The sequence below is a fragment of the Trichoderma gamsii genome (genome assembly GCF_001481775.2).
Source record: "Trichoderma gamsii strain T6085 chromosome Unknown Scaffold_11.2, whole genome shotgun sequence".
In the NCBI taxonomy this organism is placed as follows: Eukaryota; Fungi; Ascomycota; class Sordariomycetes; order Hypocreales; family Hypocreaceae; genus Trichoderma; species Trichoderma gamsii.
Window position 1 is genome coordinate 745,517 of NW_020171348.1, and position 22,699 is coordinate 768,215.

Genomic DNA, 22,699 nt, shown 5'->3' on the forward strand with positions numbered 1-22,699 from the left:
ACATTCATTCTAGCGTATCCACCATGTTCATATCTCCTTCATTTATTGCTGCTTCAGAGCCTCTTATTGTATCTGCCAGTTTGAACGACCTTGAATTATTCCTCGAGCTTCTTGTAGACGCGCACATGTAAAAAGTCTTTCTGCTTTCGATATTTCATCTTTATTTGCGCTCTGAATCGGGCATGGGTGCTCCAAAATATTGGATTTAGAACGCCGTTGTGGTTTGGTTATCGGAGAAGGATATGACTGTGTCGAGAAAATTGAGGAATTCTAGAATACAGATGCTTAGCGTTTTTGTAGTATATTTCCCTTGCTTGTGTCATAAATGCTAGAGGCTCTGAAACATTATGGATCGACTCAGTTGTATTAATTATCTCCCACTATTGTTATTATCTTATTCTTTCGTATCTTCATTCGACGTAGGGCAACGCCCGATCGACGGCCTTGTACAAAGATTCTTCAACTTCGTTGTTCTTTGTAGATGTACTACCGGCAAAGTCGTGGAAACACTTGTTGCTGATATCCATTCCCGGGTTTTGAGTCGAGGTTTGATTACTTTTGCTGGACTATTGATGCAGGACTCTTTGCCACATACCGCCGCGTAATTGGAACGTGTAGTAACATTCGAATGAAAGGAATATGATTGTAGGAGTGCTAAAGGTCGATCGACTATGCGTTGCTACCATCAGTTAGCAATTTATAAGAGAGATTGTAGGAGCTTTCAATCTCTTCGAGTTCAGCGCCTCCAGCTCAATGAAAACTATCATCGTGGTGGCTTCTAGCATAGGCTTTTTGGCTTTTTGTCGCATCAAGCAACTTTCCTAAGTATAAGACTTGCGCACTTCTGCCGGGGTAGTTGTTTAGTGTGAAAGCTTGGAAGGGCAGTCTCCTGCCCGCAGCTTACTTGGTGAACAAGTCTTAAAGGTGGTAGGGCAATCTTTGCAATGACAAAGATGAAGTAACTGTAAAAAGTATCTGCAGGATTCTAGAGAAGAGGTAAAGATTGCAGAGGATTATTCCAAGGATTCATTTGAAGGATGTGCTGGTTCAAAACACCAGTATTTGCAATGCGGCCGACATCGGCAGTAGTGGTGATGGTCCCATGACTTCTGCCAAACAATGTCCACTATGCTAGGGAAAGTTACATAAGAAAAGGGTAAAAGGAACCAAAAACAATTGATTGGAAGTCAGAACAGTCACATATTCAGGAAACAGAATGCAGAATATAACAAGGCCTGTTCAACTTGGGAAGATAACTACTACTACTCCAAATAATCCTGAAGAGATTGCGAGAGTGTTTCGATATATCCCGATAGGCAGATGTGTGTTCCCATAATTCCCGAGTGTACAGCAGATAATAAGCAAATTGGGGGGTATTGGTGCGAAAACGATCGAAAGATCAAGATCAAGAATTCCATTGCGAAATAGATTACGCAGATGGACTAGAGGAAGTCTGACCAGTCTCTGAAGGGCCAGAGGATAAGAATGAATAGAACGTTGGTACAGAACCAGATAATGAACACCCAGATCCAAAATTTCTGGACCCAGAGGTCATGCTCACTGGTCTCGACAGTCTCGGTGCCGTTGATCATCATTGTTGCGAAAAGGAGCTTGATGTGCTGCTTATGAGGTTTGCTTGCTTGCGAGAGAAAGGTTTGTGCTTTGGACCGACAAAGAGACTATGGGACTGCGCCGTAGCAGAATATTGTAAAGTGGCGAAGAGCAGATGGAATGTGAAGAAAGAGAAGATGCTTCAGATTCGTGAACAAGTGGCGCTGCGATAGCGGCTTTGGCTTTGAGGCTTAGAAGAATCTTGAGAAAGATTGGTAGACGATGCGAACGTGGCTGATGGGCTCAGCAAAGTGAACAGTGTTCTCCTTTTTGCTACAAAGCCAGATATTAGCAAAAAGAAGTGAAGAGAAAGGTGACTATGATGAGATATCAAGAAAACAAAAGATAAAGGGGCAGAGAGATCAAACTGAGGACCTGAAGAGCTGGGATAGTGCCTCTCACAATGGCTTCTGAAAGAAAAGTGAAGAAACGTCATCATGAAGAGGTCATCATGAAGAGGTCCTCTGGGCGCAAAGGGAATAGGAAAGTAAGGCAGATACAGGAAAGAAATAAAAAGATCTGGTTGAGAATCAAGGGGAAGAGATAGACTTGCCTAGTGCGATGACTCTTACCACGAAACGGTCGAAACAGGGATTTGAGGAACTCGTATGCTTTGTAGAGAGTATTGTAGAGAGAAGGAAGTCCGAACTCGATGATGAGAATAATCCAGAACATGACTACGCGCATAGTGGGTGGCATTGGAAAGTAAACAAGTCCGCAGCTGTCAGCCTCGTGGTCAGGACGCGGCAAAAGTGAACCTGCAGGTGGCGTTGTTTTGTTTTTCCATTCCCTCCTGTTTTTTATATAGGGGGCCTTTTTTTCCCCTGCAAGTAAAACACCAAATCACTTGTCTGTTACCTGCGACTTGCAGTGGTGGAGATGTTGCTGTCTTGCCTCAGACTGTAAATTGCTTGTTACTCACTTTTCTTCAATGGAGACAACCCATACCCTGACCCATGCCGGCATTTGAAAATGCAGAAAGAGAGAGATGAAGTTAGAAAGAGGCGTGGATTGTGAATGAATAAATGGTATTGTAGATTTCGTGCTATACTCAACATAACAAGTTGAGGTTGTACAGACTTTTTCATGTTCAGCATGCTATGTGCCGCGTGCCGCCCAATGCAATAAATAACAACAACGCCAAAAGCCAACATGGCAGTAAAGTACATTTCAAGCTCCTTTGATCAATCCTCCTCTTTTATTTTCTTTGTATATACCCAATTTTCCTTTCGCTCATCGTATCCCTTTCTGTAAATCGTACAAGGTAAGTGCTTACCAGCCGCGGCCGGCAAGCTTCTCCTCGGGCTTCATAGAGTCACAGTTGATGCCAACCATGGCCTCGCCGAGACCGGAGCTGCACTCAGCGAGCACTTTGGCATCGCGGAAGTGAGTGACGGCACGGACAATGGCCTTGGCTCGCTTGGCAGGGTCGCCAGACTTGAAGATGCCGCTGCCGACAAAGACACCGTCGCAGCCGAGCTGCATCATAAGAGCAGCATCAGCAGGAGTGGCAACACCGCCAGCAGCGAAGTTGACGACAGGCAGGCGGCCCAGCTCGGCAGTCTGGCGCAGCAGCTCAACATCGACCTCAAGCTTGCGGGCGAGCTCGCGGAGACGCACAATGCCGCCCTCAGCCAGAGCAGCCTTGGCCTGGGCAATGTCGCGGTTGACAGTCTTCATGTGGCGGACAGCCTCGACGACGTCACCGGTGCCAGCTTCGCCCTTGGTTCGGATCATGGCAGCGCCCTCGGCGATACGGCGCAGGGCCTCGCCGAGGTTTCGGCAGCCGCAGACAAAGGGGACGCTGAAGGGGCTCTTCTCGACGTGGCTCTCGTCGTCGGCGGGCGTCAGGACCTCGGACTCGTCAATGTAGTCGACGCCCAGGGACTCGAGGATCTGGCACTCGACAAAGTGGCCGATACGGGCCTTGGCCATGACGGGGATGGTGACGGCCTCCTGAATCTCCTTGATCATGGCCGGGTCGGACATGCGGGCCACGCCGCCGTCCTTGCGAATGTCGGCGGGGACTCGCTCGAGGGCCATGACGGCGCAGGCTCCAGCTTCTTCGGCGATGCGGGCCTGCTCGGCGTTGGTGACGTCCATGATGACGCCGCCCTTGAGCATCTGGGCGAGGCCGGCCTTGAGGGCGAAGCTGGAGGGGGCTGCAGCGGCAGCAGAGCCGTTGGTAGAGGCGTCGTTGGTCATTGTGGTGGTTTGGAGAGGGAGATGGAGGGGTATCTAGAAGATGAGACTGTGGAGAGTATGATGGTTAGTATAGAAAGGATGCAGAGAGTATAGGTATGTACAAACAAGAAGAGAGGTTGAAGAGTATCCACGAGTCGGATTGAGTGGTTTGAGAGAATAGAAAGGAATTGGTCTCAGAGAAAGGCTGGCGATGGCTTCAATATATGATGCCGCGGGGCAGGCGTTCGGAAGGTTTGGTAGTGGGGGAGAGACTTGGCCGCGGGGCAAACAGACAAGTCGCCCGGCTGAGTCAATTTTTTTTTTTTCTATTTAGCATCGGAGCAACTGAGTTCCATACCAAGCCCCGAAAAAAATTACCCAAAACTAGGTACTACAGGCAAGGTAATTACAAGATTACGAAAGTACCTTTTTTGCTTCTGATTTGCATCTAGCGCGAGGTACCTGGCGCTCTGTACGGAGTACTTCGGCTGGAGATGCTCTCACGGCTTGGAGAGCGAACTCCAAAACCCACCATCTAGTGACATGAGCTACTGCATGGCGGCAGCGGGCGCCGCGCACTCCTGTGCGGAGCAAGCGAAAACGGAGCCATGGTTCTGTATCCTTCTACGGAGTACGGAGAGAGGCGTATAATGGAGTAGCCGGCCGTAGCCTTTGACAGGTGGAGAAGGGAAAGGCGCCTGTGACTTGGGCGAGGATGGAAGGGTGGATGGATGGGCGGTTGGTGTCACGGCAATCATCGGAAAGCATAGGCTGTCACTGCAGAAGAAAAGACTAGGGAGCAACAGGGCGGAATGGAGTGAATGCAGTGAGCATGGGAGTAAGGCTGCATCGATGCAGTCATTAGTATCGTCAATGCTGGTTAGTCGAGTTACAGGGAATACGAGGGCTCAACTTGTATCTGGAAAGTCAGATGGCGATGACAAGGGCCGCAGAGTCGAATCAAGCAACTAACGGCCAATCTATTAGCCACAGTGTCGAGCAGCGCCTTTGGCCGCGTCTAGAAGCCGCATGGATGCCGTCAAAAGCCTTGGCGGCGCGCCATTGCCACCCTCGTGCTGCCCCGAGATCTGAGTTGCGAGGCACAAATCCAAGATGGCCGGGAGAAAGAGTTTTACAGTACGTATCCTGTATTTGTTAGCAATGTCTGCTTGTGTACACTGCTTACTAGTTACTGCTACATGCAGTCGTATCTCTATAGTCCAGCGTCTCTTACTAGTAGGTACCGCTAAGATATCACTACTGCTGCTGCATATCATATCTCAGCATGACTATGACTACAGCCTCCAGGGCTTATTGGCAGCATTCGCTGCTTCATTCTAGCGACATCCGGACCGGCGGACCCTGTACTTCTGACCTGCAGCGCGCCTTGACCTCTTTGGGCGACTCCGGGGGCGCCTCATGCAGGTCGATGCGGCGCCAGCCTCCGTAGCGCTGGTGCCACTTTTTGCGAATCTGCATCGATTTGACACTTGCATGGCATTTTGCATTTGCAGACGCAGGGCGGAAGCACGGCCGGAGGTTTTGGTCAACTCTACCAGGCTGTTGTTATCAGATTGAGGCAGTCCCGCTGGATGGAATCAGGAATTGGAAACCTCTCCGAAAGTTTCCGATGGCGGAGCAGGAGAAGGAGGATCCTAAATAGGATATGGGAAATGAGGCCGAGGATTGTCATTTATTGCAAGATGCATCTGAAAAATAAAAGTTGCCAGGAGTTGCCATCTCCGGAATATGTGAGCGAGAGTCTAGATGTTGTAGAGGATGCCCAGGGCATGTACACTGACACTGTCTTTCTTCCCTTAACATGACTTAACTTGTACTGCTTATACATGCCATCTATTACCAAATACCTACTTACTAGATAAGCAGTAGTAATCTGGACGTACATATGCATCTACCAGGCGGTAAATACCCATCCAGTCAATGATTGTGGACACTCTGCAGTCCAAGTGCCGAGTGACTGTGCTGTACACGGAGTACTTGCAGCCTCTCGCCTCGACCCAAGAGACTGCATTAGTGCCTGGCACATGTACTTGTTAACGTGGGGTTATTCGCGCCATCGCTAGGTCACCCCGCCACCACTATCAAAAAAATCAATCTCCGGCTCAGCAGCCAGTGCAATCATAGGCCGGCTACCGGCGCTTCTGGATGAATCCATGACAGAAGCGAGCGATACTGATAAAGGGCTCCACGACCGATAATAGCTACCCGCTCCATATTTACATCTTGAATACAAACAACAGCAGAAGCAGCAGCACTTACTGTCATTATAATCTAGAGAGATCTTACAGTGCTTCTACCTGCTTATGCATGACTAACGCCCTCTTCTCCCATCTACCTCTTCGTCCTCACCACTCCTCGAAAATGATGGCCCTCACAGTCGGCGTCTTGGCTCTCCAGGGCGGCTTCATCGAGCACCTCAATCTCCTGCGCAAGGCTGCCAGCGCAGTCTTCTCACAGACCAAATCCGACACTTCCTTTGAGGCCATCGAGGTGCGCACCGCCGAAGAGCTCGCGCGGTGCGATGCCTTGATTATTCCCGGCGGCGAGAGCACGACTATTTCTTTTGTTGCGCAGCAGTCTGGGCTGTTGGAGCCGCTGCGAGACTTTGTCAAGTAAGGCTTTTCCTTTCATTCGATTGTCACGCAATCAGTATAAATATATACGAACTATACATGACTAACCGTCCTTCTCAATAGAGTCCAGAAGAAGCCCGTCTGGGGAACCTGTGCCGGCCTCATCCTCCTCTCAAACCAAGCCAACGCAACCAAAAAGGGCGGCCAGGAACTCATTGGCGGCCTCAATGTCCGCGTGCACCGCAACCACTTTGGTCGCCAGATTGAGAGCTTCGAGGCGCCCCTTCAGCTGCCCTTCCTCGCTGGCGAAGCAGACCCTTCACCGTTCCCGGGTGTCTTCATCCGTGCCCCCGTTGTAGAGGAGATTCTCTCCACGGGCGAGAGCAAGCAAGGACCCGGGGTAGAAGTCATGGCCAAGCTGCCTGGAAGAATCGACAGAATGAAGTCTGGTGTTTCGCAGGCTGTGACGAAGGATGATTCGGGGGATATCATTGCGGTTCGCCAAGGGTCGATTCTGGGAACGAGCTTTCACCCGGAATTGACGGATGATGCTCGTATTCATGCATGGTGGTTGAAGCAAGTTTTGCGCATTTGATCTGGATGAGTTACTGTTGGCGTTGCATTTTTATACCGGTTTTGTTCTCAATTTATTGTTTTTCTTAGAAGAAGATACACTATGTTTTGTATATAGACGCATCAAGTCCCTTTGATAGACTACAGCTTCAGGGATATAAAGAATTAAAGAAATACAATGACACGCTACATGATTTTAATGTGCAAGAGATCTTTCCAAGACATTGCTTTCAATTGATTTTGGTTGCCATACTATAATATGGAGGACTGCCATCTCCTGGAGGCGGCATGTGACGAATACCAAGCGCTTCATAGACCTCAGCCTTGCCCAATGCCTTGGCCACGTCCCTTACCTCCGGCGTGTTCGTGTCCGCACCAGCCTCTTTAAGCAGGCAAATCATCTCAAAGTCCTGCTTCACAAGCGCTTGAACAAGCGGCTTGACGGGCTTGATGCCATTCTTCGCAGGAGTGTAGTCCGGATCAGCCCCGTAGAGGAGCAGCGTTTCTACAAGGTCTCTTCTGCCTTGGTCGATGGCATACTTTAGGAGCGAGTCGCCGTTTGACATTTGATCCGTGGTCTTGGCTCCATGTCGAAGCAGGAGGGACACGAGCTCGGGGAGGCCTGATTCCATGGCGAAGCGGATTGCGGAAGCTTCGGTGGAGGAATCGCAAACGTTTCCTTTTGCGCCTTTGGCGAGGAGATGGCGCACAATGTCGAGCTTGTCTTCTTGTGACATTTTGGAGTCTCTGATGGCTATGAGGAGGACTGGCTGCGAGTACCAGTTTGTGGTGTTGGGATCTGCGCCCCAGTCGAGCAATAGCTTCGCCGTCTTGATTCTTCGGTTGCTAATCTCGTCGGCCAGCAAAGGGTTACCATACACGGTTGAGTCGTTGGGCTTGGCATCCATTTTCAGGAGCAGCTCTGCCATTTCGTGATCCTTCTTGTCGAGGGCTACGGCTAATAAGCTGCGACCGGAAAGGTCGGTGGAAGTAAGACTCGCGCCGAATTCCAAAAGCAGCTCCACGAGTTTCATATTCTTGCCTTGCACTGCCTTTACAATAACCGCTTCGCCGCTGATGTTTTCTGTTTTTGCGCTGCAGCCTTGCTTCAGGAGGAAGCGGATGCCTTCCATGTTGCCGGAAGTAACCACGCCGACAAAGTATGACTCCCCCCATTCAGTCTTTTCGTCAATGCTTGCTCCTTTCTCGATGAGCATCTTGGCAGTGTTGAGGCTGCCTACAGACGCCGCAAGGAAGAGCGGCGGGATATCAGACCACCCAGAGCCAGAAATGCTCGCTCCTGATGCGAGAAGCAGGCGAGAAGCGTCTTCTTGGTCGTTCAAGATGGCGCACTGCAGAGCAGTCTTGTTGTTTTCGTTGCGCCCATTGATGTTTGCTCCCTGGGTGAGGAATCCTGCTATCTGCTGAATGTCGCCAATGGTTGCGGCTTGACATAATGCGGAGACAAAGGGTTCTGGCTTTGGCTTGAAAGCCACGGCTAGAGCTTTGAATGAGTTTTTCAAGGATTGTCCCCACGAAAGCTTTGCGGGCTCAGGGCTTGAGGAAGAAGATGATGGTGGTTCGACCTCGGCGGTGTAAGGCGGAGGCTGGGCAACTGCGCTTGCTGGTTGGGCTGGTGGCGGATTGGAAGAGCTACCGCTTCCTGTCGCGGATGATGATTCGATTGGATCGAGTAGGATGCTTTTTTGCGCTGTTGATGCTTCTGATGCGCGCTCGACTTGTGTGATGATGCCGCTGGAGCGCAATAGGTTGAGACTGGCCTCTTGCTGCTGCGCATTTCCTCTGTGAATGATAACAATTTGATTGTAAGTCAAAGACGCTTTGCTGCAACTTGGGAATGTACATGCAGGCACTTACGCTGCAACAACTTGAAGAAAGCCTGTCAAAAGCTGGCTGTTTGCCTTGACAGTCCGGTCATATACTGCCAAAAACTCGCTGTTAATGAATTCGATATTGTCTACCTGTAGACGCAGTATCTGCTTGTACAAGACTGCCATTGTTCCATCGCAGTTTGTGAGATGCTGCTTGAAGGCATCGTGTGCTGCCATGGAGACAGTGGAAGCGGCGAGAGAAGCATCCAGCTGAGATGCCTGGAGTTTGAGCTCCTCCAGCGAAGTATTCAATTCCAATAGCGCTTCGAGCTTGTCCAGGCCTGAGCCCAGCGGCTCGATCAGGAGCTGCACCTCATGGAGGATGGCAATTGCCCGCTGCGCTACTGTAGAGCAAAGAGTTGTCAAGGCATTGGTAGAACGACCATCCATTGTATTGTTGATGAAAATTGTGTACAAGCAAACACACTGAGGAGGCCTCTGGTGGGGCTCTTTCGAAGATTGAGGCTGCGGTACCCGTTGTTTGTATCCTCAATTCGAGATACTAGTAGTATTGTCGCGTGCTTGTTCAAGATTCGGTGGGAGAAAACCAAATGCTGCTCCTACAGAGAATGAATCGCCACAGTATTTTTCTTGCAAGATAAACAGAATCCCTTTTGCAGTCCATTATAACCTTTTATTGCTCTTCAAACGCTGCTCCAGCTGAAAAAAAGGCTGTCGTAGGCGATGACGCAGCCTTGCGGACCACCCGTAGCTAGCTTGTGACACCACCAAGGATCTCTGCAGGGCGCATCACCAGCCATTTTCTCGATGCGACTCTGGATGCCTGGCCAAGGCCAATTGTCGCTTTTTCTTTTTCTTTTTTCTTTTCTCCTGTCACGAGATTCGAGAATTCGGTGAGGGTTAGGGTTGAAATGATAAACTGCGCAAAGTACAATTGTCGAGCAAACAACAAAGCTTCATCCACAATCAACAACAGAGAAGAACTTTGAGACGGCAGCCGACCCACCAATTCTTACTGCTGTGCCCGATATGTGCGGCGGAACACTCCGCAGTAATCGTCTTGGCGCGGCTAAATTCCAACCCCTGTCCAATGCTCAGCCATTCACTCAGCCACAACCTAGAGTCAGTAACATCTATTTCAAAAGGAAAATCTCGTGTCAGTTAATAAATGCTATCTCTATATGCTCGAATGATTAGCTTTTCTAGTCGCCTTTTTGAATTAATAATCGCAAACAGATCAACTCTTGTACCCCCCAAGTACCACCACATATTACCTGCCCATCATTGAACTTCCAAACAAAAGCATGCCAAGTATATCGCTAATGTCCTTACTCCTCTGCATCTTTCCAGATATCTTCCATAGTCTTGTCTTGCTCAAAGATATCACAGCCTCCTCCGCCCCATTTGTGCTCAAAAATCTTCCTTCCACTATCCGCCGTCTCCCACCAAGCAGCCTGGAAGCCGGCGGGATCATATGTCCACGGCTCTCCCTTGCCGCCCTTTTGCATATTCTGCCATGTATTGCGGCCTTTTGAGTTGGCCATTTTGTCGTCTTGAATCTTCTGCAGCTCTTGCCTTAGAGCCTTGAATCGTTCCGAGTTTGGCGCATTGTCGTCTTCAATGGCATTGTTGGGTGCCTCGCCGTCCTTGTCAGATCTCGGGCGGGAGCTGGGAGGGAAGAACTTGACTTCGGGATCTTCGACGACGTTGGCTACGTCCCATATGTGTCCTGCGCCCACGCGATCAATGTCGTATCCTAGCATTCTTAGTCGTCCGTAGGCGTCGCAGTCAGTGGTGTAGTAAGGGATAAACACGTCCCACCCTCCAATGTGCCGCCATGCGTCCACATTGACCAGCGTGAGGTAGTCAAAGTTGAAGAACTTGACGGCCCATTTGCTCCTGCCAGATAATCTAGATGATTCTGCTTCGTTGAGGACGTTTAGCACGCGCTCGTAGAAGGATGTGTAGGGCGTCTCTTCTTCGTGGCTCAGGATACCAACGTCCATGTGGCTCCAGAAATAGTATGGCCAGTGACGAGCCATTGCCACTCTCAGCATGAAGTTTTGCAACTGGGCAAAGTTGAGAAGGACAGACGTCTGCAGAATCGAAACACCGTATCGGTAACGAAACAAGTCGTAGTCGAGGGAAAAGGGATTCGAGTCCGACAACAGCTTTAGATTATTGGCGTCAGCAGTGCCACTGTTGTCAACGATGACAATGTCTTCTCTCGGCCACCCGCTGGCAATGTACCCAAGAACAGTCTGCCGCAACATGGCATTGTTCCTTGTAAAGGCGATGAAGAGCGGCGTTTTCGGTCGATGGCGAGGAGGCTCGTTGTAGGGAGCCACAAGGGGGAAGTAGTTGTTTCCTTGCGGTGGGAAATACATTCCATAATCGAATGATGATTCTCCCAGCACGGGAACAGCTGCTGCTTCTCTGTCCGTGGACCACATAGGGATGACAGAATATGGGTACGATATGCTCGGCCGAGAGAAGTTGGGGAGGCGAGAGACTTCAAAAAATCTCACAAACAGAGCAGCAGCACCGGCTAGAGCAAGAATGAAGAGCAATATCTTGAAAATAGGATGGCATCGCCGCCTTCGTGGTTTGCCATTGCTTTCTTCGTCGCCATCCTCTTCATCACTTGGAAATTGATGGAGTCGTAGAGAGACGGCGCGAGCAGCAATCCATCCAGGCCTGCTAGCAAATGTCGGAATCCTCGAGAAGAAAGAGCTGAGAGCTGATAGTAGACCCATTGGTTCTATACCGGATAAGGATCAAAAGAGCATAGGGCTGGTTATGAATGATGATATAATGTGTTAAATAGAACAAGACGGAAGGATAGAGAATGTAGAAGCCAAGGAGAGTGCTGCTCAATTGCACTCAAAAATGATTATTAAGATAGAAAAAAACAGGCAAACGCGCAAACAAATACCATCAGCAAACAAACAGGGCGAGCGCAGAATGTTGATGGGGCCAGGAAAAATTTCTCTCGGTACAAAGTACATCCCCTAATACGAAACCATTGTCTTCTCCATCATTGGCTCTTGTGGATAGGCAACTGTCATGACTCTCTCTAACAAATCATATTAACCCCTGACTGGTGTAGTTTCCACGAATGAGCAGTGTTCCGAGGATACTCGTATCGCAGAGCCCCAACGTGGGGGAGAGTACATATCGATGGGCCTGATTCAGCAGTCAGAGCGCTTGGCGTCTACGGCTGGTGTTCGTGTTTGGCGGCTAAATCCGTTTCAAGTCTATTTTTATTTTTATATTCCCTTATTCGCGATAACCTCATGTCCGCTTGGAGCTGAAAACGGACTTTGGTGATATAGAAATACACCGTCTATTGATGCAGTCTTCCTCGTATGCTTGAATTTTAAATAACTCCCAACTCCGATTGCTTACTTTTCTTTATCTTCTAAGCTTATATGGCAATGTTCTACATTGCCTTTGTCAGTCAGCTCTGGTAGCCAGGGATATGTATCCTATCAAAGCATCCGCCGATGCAGATTACACCAATTTTCCAACAATTTAGAATACTACTCCTTATCAAGTATGCTTCTTTGAACTTATTTAAGCTAGAGTTAATTCTCCCCGCTACACTCTCGAACCCTAGACATGAGAAGTTGTAGTCTAGTAGGTACCATTGTGGGCCATGGAAGAGAGGCAGCTACCTACCTTATATAATTTCGCAACTAAGCAGGAAGTTATATGATATCCCCACCAGTTAGCTTTTAATATCTATTTGTGCAATTAATGTCTCTAGTGGAGAGGAAAGTTTCGGCATATACACTATATAAAGCCCAAGATGCAGTTACGTATGGATCCTGTTCGACGACGAGTACAACCAACCACTCTCGCGTGGTTTTTCCTCCAATAGGTGTGAGCTCTGGGAAAAAGGTACAGGATGTGCCGTAATGCTTGTTCTTTTTACCATTTTCTTGTTAAGCTTCTTTAGTTTACTTTAAGGGTGGAATGTGACACGGCTGGCAGGACTAAGCGGCAATTTGCATCCCCATAGCGGCTTGAATCATGGCAAATCACAGCTTCTAGAATCGCAATAATGGACAGGGAATTGATATGTGGAGCGTATCCGACAGACCCATTTACAACACCGCGCGGGAATGCAGCTCCTCGTTTGGAACAACTTCCGGTTTAGTATAAAAGTTCTTATTTAGGCCTGTTGTTTTCTTGCTGTGACGTGGGGTTTTCTGCCCAGTTATCATCTCCATTTTTGCATCCCCTGGTCCATCTGCCGAAGTGGCTTGGCAGAGGGCGACGTAATCGTCTCTGCATATGGGCGCTGCAGGCCGCAGAATACGAGACCGACATCCCAACATCACTCACTCTATTTTACGCGAAAAAAAGAAGAACAAAACGTAGTTTCATCGACAGATACGCGTACAGTGGAACATAGTCGGGAGCTTCATTCGCAGATAAGCGGGGATTTAAGGGCTCGATGCCGCATCGTCTGTTGATTCATAGCGAGATCAAGCCAACACCGCTTCTTCAAGGCAGCTGAATTGGCTGCATGTGCAGTAAGCGGCCGCTCTCGACACCTCTTTCGTATCTTGGTTTATCGAAGGGCTGCGTCGATTATACGAGGTTACTTTGTTGGACATTCACTGATCCCACTCATCCAATGCCTATTGTGAATTGATAGCGGTGCAAAGTGAGCCCGTAGCACCCCTGCGGCACTCCGCAGTTCGAATTCGCACTTCGGCAGCGCTGACCTTTTCTTCCTCTTCAGCCCTGGCTTGAATGGCTCGTTTACTTGACTCTCCACCCATCTGAAACATGAAACACGCACACCTCGTCATCTCCACATATTATTCCCTCTCCTGTTGTTCCGGGCCTCGGACACAGCGAGGTGCGGGTGGCTATGTTGAGTGTAAGGCTGAAGATAACCATGCCGTTCGAAAGCTAAAGAAGCCCTATACTGGTTGGAGCAATTTTGTCGAGGTGATGATTGTAGCACTCCTAATGTGCCAGCCCCCGGTCCACATGTCTCATCTAACGCATACAACAGACATCTTGACGCTTTACAGCACTTTTCACCCTTTGCGAATCATACAACACTATCCCGCTGTCGTCGATTACCAGCCTAGCGTGGGCGGGAAGACACGAACATACCCCAGCTTCGGTCTTGGCAAAGCCCTTTCAGTCCCGTATCGCGAGCCGTACGAGACGTCAAGTCTTTTCAAGCTTAGTCCAAAGTACAAGGAATCTAGAAGCTAAGCTTCAAGCTAAGTCTGACAGTGGCCCCGGCCCGACTAACCGAATGTTTCTACAGCTCCAGTTGACACGTCAAGGCTAGGGCGAAAGGTCCGGATATTTCCTTCTGGGTTGACTCCCCCCACGTAACTTTTACTATAAAGAGAATAAGGCAATAAATATCATGATCTTGCGGATTCAATTACCAATCGCTATTTGATTGGGATAGAGTTTGCGATCATTACATTCGGCCGCTCGTGGTCAAGCTTCTGCAATCGAGCCTCTGGGTTTGAGCGAGTTGCCTAGAGAGCCGTTGTTTTGCGAACATTCGAAGCCAGCGTTTCCCAATGATGTGGCATTCTCATTACACAAGCATGCTTCCGGCTATAGATTTCGGCGTTTCTCATCACGATCCCCTAGAGTGTTATCTCTATTTTAATATCCCGCTATTACTGCTGTATTCCTGTCTCCATATTCTCACTTCTATGTCTTTCTCGCCCCTTCCACGGGTAGCTCTTTTCTCTTCCGCATTCCTTGATTCCCTATAGCCATTTCTCAATCCATGAAGCTAAATGCTTTATAATTCTGGCAATGACATTCCGATCCTAGAATGACGTAGCCTCTATCGCCCAACTTGCCCTTCAATCGTAAGGTGTGGACTAAGCCTATTATGTATCTGCATTATTTCTTCTTCTTCTTCTTCTTCTTCTTCTTCTTCTTCTTTCTATTGCCGTTTGCATCTTCGTCTTGTGTTTTTCCCGCTCTTGCTTTCGTATACTGATCGTCCCTTTACGAATCTGTGTCAGCAACCGATGTTTCTAATAACTGGAATATGTGTTCACGCGTACCAACGTCCCTTTGCCATCAACTCCAGAAATCTTACCTTTGTATCCGAAGGTATCCCAACCTAGCGCCGCTCTTCCATGGAAGTGGTTTTGGTACTGTGGCCATCATATTCGGCTTCATTATTGCCATATTTTCTTTCTCTCTCTTGCCATGGTGACTTCTTGAGTATTCGGTTCTTCTTCTTCCGTCATAGGACTCGTAGGCGCCTCTTTTCTTTTCATCATATCTGTCAGCCATCTAAATTGAAGTCATACCAACTACCACCACCTTCATCGTAGCTTTGGGCACATACCGTAAGTTTGATCGCACCTAATCAGCAAGTAGCGAAGCAGGCCAGAGCAGCGAAAGAACTCTATCACCGTGTTAGGAATTGAAAATAGAAAAGTTTTACCTCCACTTGGAATTTGGCTAAAATTTACAAAACATCAACCGAAGTAATCTTTATTTCGCTATGATACTCGGTCAAGTCAAAATCTAGTCACGTTCTCCAGAAGGAAGACATTACATAATAGTAAAAAATATTGAGATTAAGTTGTCTTGGGACATTTATTACCACATCTATTCTATTTTTACCCAGCTGTATAAACTTTGCGTTCCCTAGTCCAGTGCAGTGATTAGCAATCAGAAGCAAGATTTGAAACCGATGGGAAGCGCCATAGAGAGAACTGTGGTCAGAAGAACCCTAATTTACCCAGAACAGTGGAGGAAAGTACTCCATTGCTTGAAAGCAGACCCAGAAGGTCGTCGTTTAATGTTCATCATCATCCCACCAGGCGACAGGAAAAATAGGAAGAAACTTACTTGTTAGAGATAGAATCAGGAAATTCGTAAAAGGCATCTGCAGAGCTGGTTAGTATATTGAACTTAAAGTTAATCCTTGAAGATGAGAGAAAGACAATGTGGTCAGAAGAACCCTATTTTACCCAGAAGAGTGGAAGGTTTCTTCCATCTTTTGAAAGCAGACCCTGAAGGTCGTCGTTTTTTGTTCATCATCATCCCACCAAGCGAAAGGCATAATGAAAAGGAACTTACCAATAGAGGTTGGATCAGGGGATTCTGAACAAAGACATCTGCGCAGCTGGTTAGCTGGTTAAACCAAAATGTGATCGCCTTGAAACTGGGAGAAAGAAGGTGTGGTCAGAAGAACGATAATTGGGGAGCCACAAGAGAGTTTCTCCCCCTGCTTGAAACCACTCAATTATCGTTCTGAGTTATAATCATCCTGCAGAACAAAAAGGAAATAGAAAGGTACTTACTGGCGTTATAGAAGAAGGGGAGGAAGATGATCTAACTGAGTTACTTTTTGGAGAAGCGTCAGTAACCAGAACTGGAAACGGCTACTCAAAAGTGAGAAAAAAGTGAAGAAAAAAGTGAAAAGGTAGTCAGAAGGGAAAAAGTTTCCATTTTACCCGCGAACGCGTAGTCAGAGAGCGAGCAATCGCGTTCTTGTTGTAATCATTTCATAGCGCGCGAATGGGAGAGCGAGGAAACAAAGATTACTTACCGTAGACTGTTGAGCGCTTTGGGATCACAGGAGTCCTAGGATGAAGAAAAAGTTAGCATCCGCAACGTAGCTGAAGCCATAATAATTGTGAAGAAAGATTCTTGTCAGAAGAACCCTAATACCGCACCCACTGGAGACAAAAAGGTTTCCCCTTGTCTCAAACGCTCACTCACGAGGCCATCGTGTTCTTGTTTGTAATCATCCTATCGCACGGGGGAGAGAAAAACGGGAGATACTTACCGAAGATTGTCGAGAGAAGATGGTAAAGGCACTGAGAGAAAGAGATAGTTAGTATCTGTAACGTATTTCGAGTCCAAACGATCGTGAATGAGACAAAGATGTGGTCAGAAGAACCTGAGTGCCGTGATCACTTGAGACAAGAACCCTGAAGTGTCTCAAGCGAACGAGCATCAGCGTTCTATTATCATCATACCACGAGGGATAAACAAGAAATATGTGGTCAAAAGAACCTTATTGCCGCTTTTACCTAAGACAAGAACCCTTGTGCCTTAAGCAAATGCGCATCAACGTTCTAGAATTTCATCATCCCACAGAAGAAGAAAAAAGGAAAGAAGAAGAAGAAAAAGGAAATGTGTGGTCAGAAGAACCTTAGTGCTGTGATCGCTTGAGACCAGAACCCTGAAGAGCCTCAAGCGAACGCGCATCAACGTTCTGTTTTTCATCATCCCACAAAACAAAAGAAAGGAAATATGTGGTCAGAAGAACCTTAGTGCTGCGATCACTTAAGACTAGAATCCTGAAGAGCCTCAAGCGAACGCGCATCAACGTTCTGTTTTCATCACTCCACGAAGTAAAAAACAAAAGGAAATGTATGGTCAGAAGAACCTTAGTGCTGCGATCACTTAAGACTAGAACCCTGAAGAGTCTCAAGCGAACGAACATCAACGTTCTGTTCTTCATCATCCCACAGTGTCAGAAAGAAAAGAAAAAATGTGGTCAGAAGAACTTTGATGCTACGTCTGTTCGAGGCAAGAACCCATGTACCTCAAACAAACGCGCACACAAATTCTTTGTTTTCATCATCCCACAAAACAAGAAGAGGAATAAGGGGAGGAAAAGAAATGTGTGGTCAGAAGAACTGTGATACTGCGGTGTACAAGAGACAAGAACCCGTTTGCCTCAAACGCGCATCAACGTTCTTTGTATCATCATCCCACAGAGCGAGAGAGAAAAGAAATGCAGGCCAACTTACCAGTGGCTGTTGAACAAGCTCTTACAACCCTGTTTGAAAGCAATCAGTATCCGCAGTAGACTAGAAGTCAAAATATCATGGGAAGAGAGTAATATGTGGTCAGAAGAACGTTAATGCTGCGTCCATTGGATAGAGGCAAGAACCCTTGTGCCTCAAACGCACATCAACGTTCTGTGTTTTAATCATCCCACATTGCAGCAGTATGAGGTTGAGATTGCTTACCAGAGAAGGATGAGGAGGATCGCGGAGACTGTAGTAGAAAGAAGGAGTCAGTGCCGGCAGCAAACTTGAAGCCACAACGATCAGAACGGAACCATTTATAGTCAGAAGAACCCTGATTTCGCACCCACTGGAGACAAGAGAAGAAAGAAGCTCCTCTCGGTTCTCTAAGCGCACTCACGAGGCCATCGTGTTCTCCTTATTAATCATCCTGGAGCGAGCGAGAGAGGAAATCGATGTGACTTACTAGAGGCTGTTCTGTACGAAGCTTGCAACGACTAGTAGCAGAAGAAAGTGATTAGCATCCGCATTTGAACAAGATGAAGAAAAGAAATTCACGAAAAAAGGTAAGGTCAGAAGAACCCTGTGTCGCACCCACTGGAGTCAGTCGAGGAAAACCCTCTACTGACTCAAACGCGCACTCATAAAGCCATCGTGTTTGTGTTTTTCATCATTCCAAGGGACAAGAGAAAAGAAGAGGTCACTTACCAAAGGCTGCCAAGGCGGAGGATGATGGAGGTCCTAGGAAAAGGAAGTAGTTAGCAACCGCAGTTAAACAAGATGAGGACAAAAAGATCATGAAGAAAAGTGTGGTCAGAATAACCCTGTTTCGCACCCAGTAGAGCTAGTCGAAGAAAATCCTCTGCCATCTCAAACGCGCACCCATGAGGCCATCGTGCTTGTGTTTTTCATCATTCCAAGGGACAGGGCAAAGAGAAGAAATATCGACTTACTAAAGACTGCCAAAATACAGCATGATGGATGCCCTAGAAAAAGAAAGCAGTCAGCATCCGCAAAACAATTGCAGCCACAGTGATCATGATGGAGTAATATGGTCAGAAGAACCCTAATTTCGCACCCACCGGAGTCAAGAGAAGAAAGTCCGCTTTTAACTCGATCGCGCACGCATGTTGCCATTGTGTTTTTGTTTTTCATCATCCCAAGGTGAAGAGGAGAAAATGGAATTTACTCACAGACAGTCACTGTAGAAAAGGACAACAAGGCCCTAGGAGAGAGAAGCAGTTAGCATCCGCAGGTTGATTTTAGCCAAGATGATCATGAGGGAAAACTGGTTAGAAGAACCCTGGTTTCGCACCCACTGGAGTCAAAAGAAGAGTCGATCGTGCACGAATACTGACAGTGTGTTCTTGTTTTTCATCATCCTGACGCGAGGAAGAAAAGAAAGAGATGACTCACCAATAACTTCCGTAGAAAGAGGTCGCGAATCCCTAGAAAAAGAATATAATTAGCATCTATGACTGGAAGTTGAAGTTGAAATACAGTGAAAAACAAGAGTCTGGTGTCAGAAGAACCCTGATTTCGCACCCACCAGAGTCGAGAAAAAAACGTCTCCTCTTGGCTCTATTGCGCACGCATATGGCCATTGTGTTCTTTTTTATCATCATCCAGAGACAAGAATGGAAAGGAATGAAAAAGAAAGAGAAGAGACTCACCGAGTGCCACGAAGAAGATTGTGACTGCTCTAGCATGAGAAGGTAATTAGTATCTAGGACTGAAATTTAAAGGCAAAAGGTGATTGTGAGAGAAGAAGATGGTCAGAAGAGAAGAACCAAAATATCGTACCCATGGAGGTAACAGAGCCGACTCCATTACCTGAGCAGACCCAGAAGGCCGTCGTATGATTTGCATCGTCATCCTAGGAGGCAGAAGATGATAGAAGGAAAGATTGTAATTTACCAGGCACGGAAGAAGACAAGCAAACCCAAACCACTAGACGATTTGAGGGTGCTCAGCGATGTCGATGCAATATGATGAAGATGGAGAAGTAGGAATTAGGTGCTCGGGGAGAATAGAATCGGCAGTGTCTTGCTGGGCTCAGGTAGAAGTGCTCCAGCTGACTTTGACCAGAACCCACTCCGGCTTCGCAAAGAAGGGAAGTGAAGTGAAATATGAAGTGAAATCAAACTGATTGGTGATCCACATCTGCAGTGCAATCAAGGGGGGGTGGAGAAAACACAGAATAGAGAAGAAGTGAAAAGAAAAAAGTAGGCGTACCTGTAGAAAAAAACATTAAGTGAAAATCAAGGGGGTAAACAAAGCGGAAATTTTAAAGCCCACTACTGTTCTACGAGAGAGAGCGCTCACACGGGAAAACAAATGAGGAGGACGGGATGAAGGGGAGGGGAGACAAGAAGAGACTCAGGAAGAAGAGAAGAGGAGGAGGGGGAACATAACAGGAGCAGAGGGACAAAAAGAAACAGAACAAGAGAGGAGGAGAGAGAACATGGAAATGGCAAAAGATCATCAGACACAAAGTTTTTACGCGCATCAGCTACTAGTAGTAGCCTACATCAAGAACCCTGTTTTGTCATCATTTGAGAGCCAACCGAACCAGAATCTACGAGAGAAAAACAAGTTAGCAGTATCATGAACTAAAGAGAAGAGGGGAGGAGGGAACAAGGAATGGAACAAGGAAGAGGAGAAGAGAATGGAGTGTAAGGGAAAAGAAGACCGAAGAAGAAGAGGAGAGAAAAAAAAGAAGATTTCTGGGATCATAAAAAAATTGTTGTCTACATTTGGTGCTAACCAGGCCGAAGCCCAGCGCTTTAGAAGAACCCTTTTTTAATCACTTCCCAAGCCCCCAGAGTCCCCACCATGTTAGCGAAACTTGAGAGTTCTGCCCATGGGACTTATCTTGGGATCCGGGATGAGGAGAAGAAAGGAGGAAAAGAAGAAGAGAAGGCGAGTGGGATGGAGGGAGGTCTATATAGTTGTCGAGATCACCAGGCGGGCCCCCATGATCTGCTGCCAGCTGCAAAGTGAACAGAAGATAAAACAGCCTGCTCTCCAGACTGGCCTATAAGAATCCAGGATCACAGCTGTCTCGGTAATGGTGAGCAAGTTTATGCATAGTGGCCTGGCCAGACCGCTCCGTGATCACAACAAATACGTCACATTGGCCAAATCATCTGAAGTCCATGCAAAGGTGAGGGTCGTGATTGTTTTCTCGATTTACAATTGGCAGACCTTGACGAGGAGGGGGGCATCATGAGCTTTTGCTCCGGTGAAGGAGATTGCTGAACCTAAAAAGTCTCCGCACAGTCATGCAGTTCTAACCGGCCCCCTTGATGAGAGTTATTGTTGTAGCGATTCATGATATCTCTGTCGATTTGCAGATGTGTGGAGTAGTATTGTATGCATGCCGGTGGAGTGGTGCAGCCAAAGTTGATATGACAGCTGCGTAGGTATTAGAGTGCCAATGTCTCTGTAGCTATCCTCTGGGGTGTAAACATAGGTGCAGCTAGAGACATGGCATACAGATGAAGCTATCGCCAGTTCCAGATGCCTTCTTCACACTCCAGGCTGCATAGTCTTTCACATTTTATGGGTAAAGGGAACAACGTAGACTCTGGATTCAAATTTGAGCACCGCTTTCTTTACCCCTTTTATCTGGTGGCGCTACGTTGGATCTTGATTTCAGTTGGAACTACGCATTTGTGGTCATGATCCTTGCGGCCCTCGCGGCAGACGCTGTCTTGCTACTTCCTAGACGTTTACAAATTTCAGACGTGAGTACTTTGATTGCTTTTCGTCAAGACATATGTTAGGTCCAACACCAACCAGCTTGGAGAACGTCGTTGGTGACTAGCAAGTAGATTTCCACAAAAGTGATCGCCAGATCGCTGCCAAGCTAGATCCGTGGTTCGCGGGGAAACCTAAAATCCAACCTAAAGCTAACGACAGATAGGTAGCTTGCTACTTCGCTCCAAATCGCGACTTAATATCTCTTAGATTCAATATTCGGAAGATATAACTACGCAAATGCTAGGAGGTTTTGATTATCAGCTTTGGCGGAGTCACATTGACTACAGGCTCTGGCTGGTACGCAATCTAGTGACGGTAATGGCGGCATTACCCTAGAGCATGGAGTAGAAATCGTTGGGGGCAGTTTTGCAAGCATGCTCCTTTGGAAACATATCGCCAAAATACATAAAATCAAAAATCAAGCAAAAAAGTCTTTTAATTTCGTGTAACGGTAGCCGGCAGCTAAAGAAGATAGGAAAGCTAAAAATCTTTCCGGGTGGTTGCATTGTGTGTAGCCGCTCGATTATTCAGACACTGCACTGGATGATTACTCTGCTCTTCTGCCTGGACTACTGCATCACCATTTCACCCTATCAAATATCATTGGTCCATTCTATCATTATTTGATTTCTTCCCCTTCTACCCAAAAGCAATTTCTTCCAGGTGTAATTTATCTTTCCTGCCCCCTTTGGTTTTGGCTCGGGCTCAAATGCCGCTCATCGGCATCGAAGTACTCTGAAAGATGGATTCCAAGTGTTGCCCAACAAAAAGACACGCGACTTCAAAATTTCTAGTCGAGAATTGAGTACCGTTCGATGCTTGCCCAATAATTGCGACGGCGGCGTATCGAAATGATCCACGCCAGCGACTAGGTGGTCTCCAGAAACGAGCATCGTAACGGTATAATATTCTTTTCTTAGTTTCACTTCGCTATCTCGTCAGTTGATAGATAGTGCTTATAAGATCGAAAAATTAAATGGATTGTTTTTGGCCTCCTATCCTCAAACAACAGCGGCGCATTCCACATGAGAGTACTTTGAACGAACAAAGATGCCGAGATCGAACAACTCGTCAGATAGCTTACGACTTCCCTCTAAGCGTCGAAGAAATTATATCACATATTTGCAGTGATCGTGACCGGCGGCAGAGAGGGCTTCATCTGGGTCATCACTTGAAGAGCACGTGAAGAAGAGGCAAAAGTACTCTGGGCTACGAAAAGCAACGAGCCTCCAAGCTATTACAATCTTGGACAAGTTTGTAGTCTGCAATTATTGAAATTGCCCTCCCAGCAACGACTTTGCTCAAATATTACCCTAAAAGATACTCAAATGGGAATAGA

At 47.3% G+C, this 22,699-nt stretch overlaps 6 protein-coding genes across 6 annotated transcripts; 2 read left to right on the forward strand and 4 right to left on the reverse strand.

Moving 5' to 3' along the window:
• Window positions 1–2,883: 2,883 nt before the first annotated feature.
• On the reverse strand, window positions 2,884–3,816 carry TGAM01_v204147 (pyridoxine biosynthesis protein PDX1; the record flags this gene model as incomplete). Its single annotated transcript, XM_018800701.1, has 1 exon — window positions 2,884–3,816. One exon carries the CDS (start codon window positions 3,814–3,816, stop codon window positions 2,884–2,886), a length of 933 nt encoding a protein of 310 aa, XP_018666166.1.
• A 1,012-nt stretch (window positions 3,817–4,828) lies between these two features.
• On the forward strand, window positions 4,829–5,136 carry TGAM01_v204148 (hypothetical protein; the record flags this gene model as incomplete). Its single annotated transcript, XM_024549358.1, has 2 exons — window positions 4,829–4,932; window positions 5,001–5,136. 2 exons carry the CDS (start codon window positions 4,829–4,831, stop codon window positions 5,134–5,136), a joined length of 240 nt encoding a protein of 79 aa, XP_024405943.1.
• Window positions 5,137–6,177: 1,041 nt separating this feature from the next.
• TGAM01_v204149 (glutamine amidotransferase) lies at window positions 6,178–6,984 on the forward strand (the record flags this gene model as incomplete). Its single annotated transcript, XM_018800702.1, has 2 exons — window positions 6,178–6,428; window positions 6,513–6,984. The coding sequence occupies 2 exons, from the start codon at window positions 6,178–6,180 to the stop codon at window positions 6,982–6,984; spliced, it is 723 nt and encodes a 240-aa protein (XP_018666167.1).
• Window positions 6,985–7,192: 208 nt separating this feature from the next.
• Window positions 7,193–9,244, reverse strand: TGAM01_v204150 (hypothetical protein; the record flags this gene model as incomplete). The annotated part of the gene is made up of 2 exons (XM_018800703.1): window positions 7,193–8,765; window positions 8,841–9,244. The coding sequence occupies 2 exons, from the start codon at window positions 9,242–9,244 to the stop codon at window positions 7,193–7,195; spliced, it is 1,977 nt and encodes a 658-aa protein (XP_018666168.1).
• Window positions 9,245–10,143: 899 nt separating this feature from the next.
• Window positions 10,144–11,571, reverse strand: TGAM01_v204151 (hypothetical protein; the record flags this gene model as incomplete). Its single annotated transcript, XM_018800704.1, has 1 exon — window positions 10,144–11,571. The coding sequence occupies one exon, from the start codon at window positions 11,569–11,571 to the stop codon at window positions 10,144–10,146; it is 1,428 nt and encodes a 475-aa protein (XP_018666169.1).
• Window positions 11,572–18,794: 7,223 nt separating this feature from the next.
• On the reverse strand, window positions 18,795–19,470 carry TGAM01_v204152 (hypothetical protein; the record flags this gene model as incomplete). Its single annotated transcript, XM_024549359.1, has 4 exons — window positions 18,795–18,820; window positions 19,012–19,043; window positions 19,269–19,297; window positions 19,399–19,470. 4 exons carry the CDS (start codon window positions 19,468–19,470, stop codon window positions 18,795–18,797), a joined length of 159 nt encoding a protein of 52 aa, XP_024405944.1.
• Between the last annotated feature and the right edge of the window lie 3,229 nt (window positions 19,471–22,699).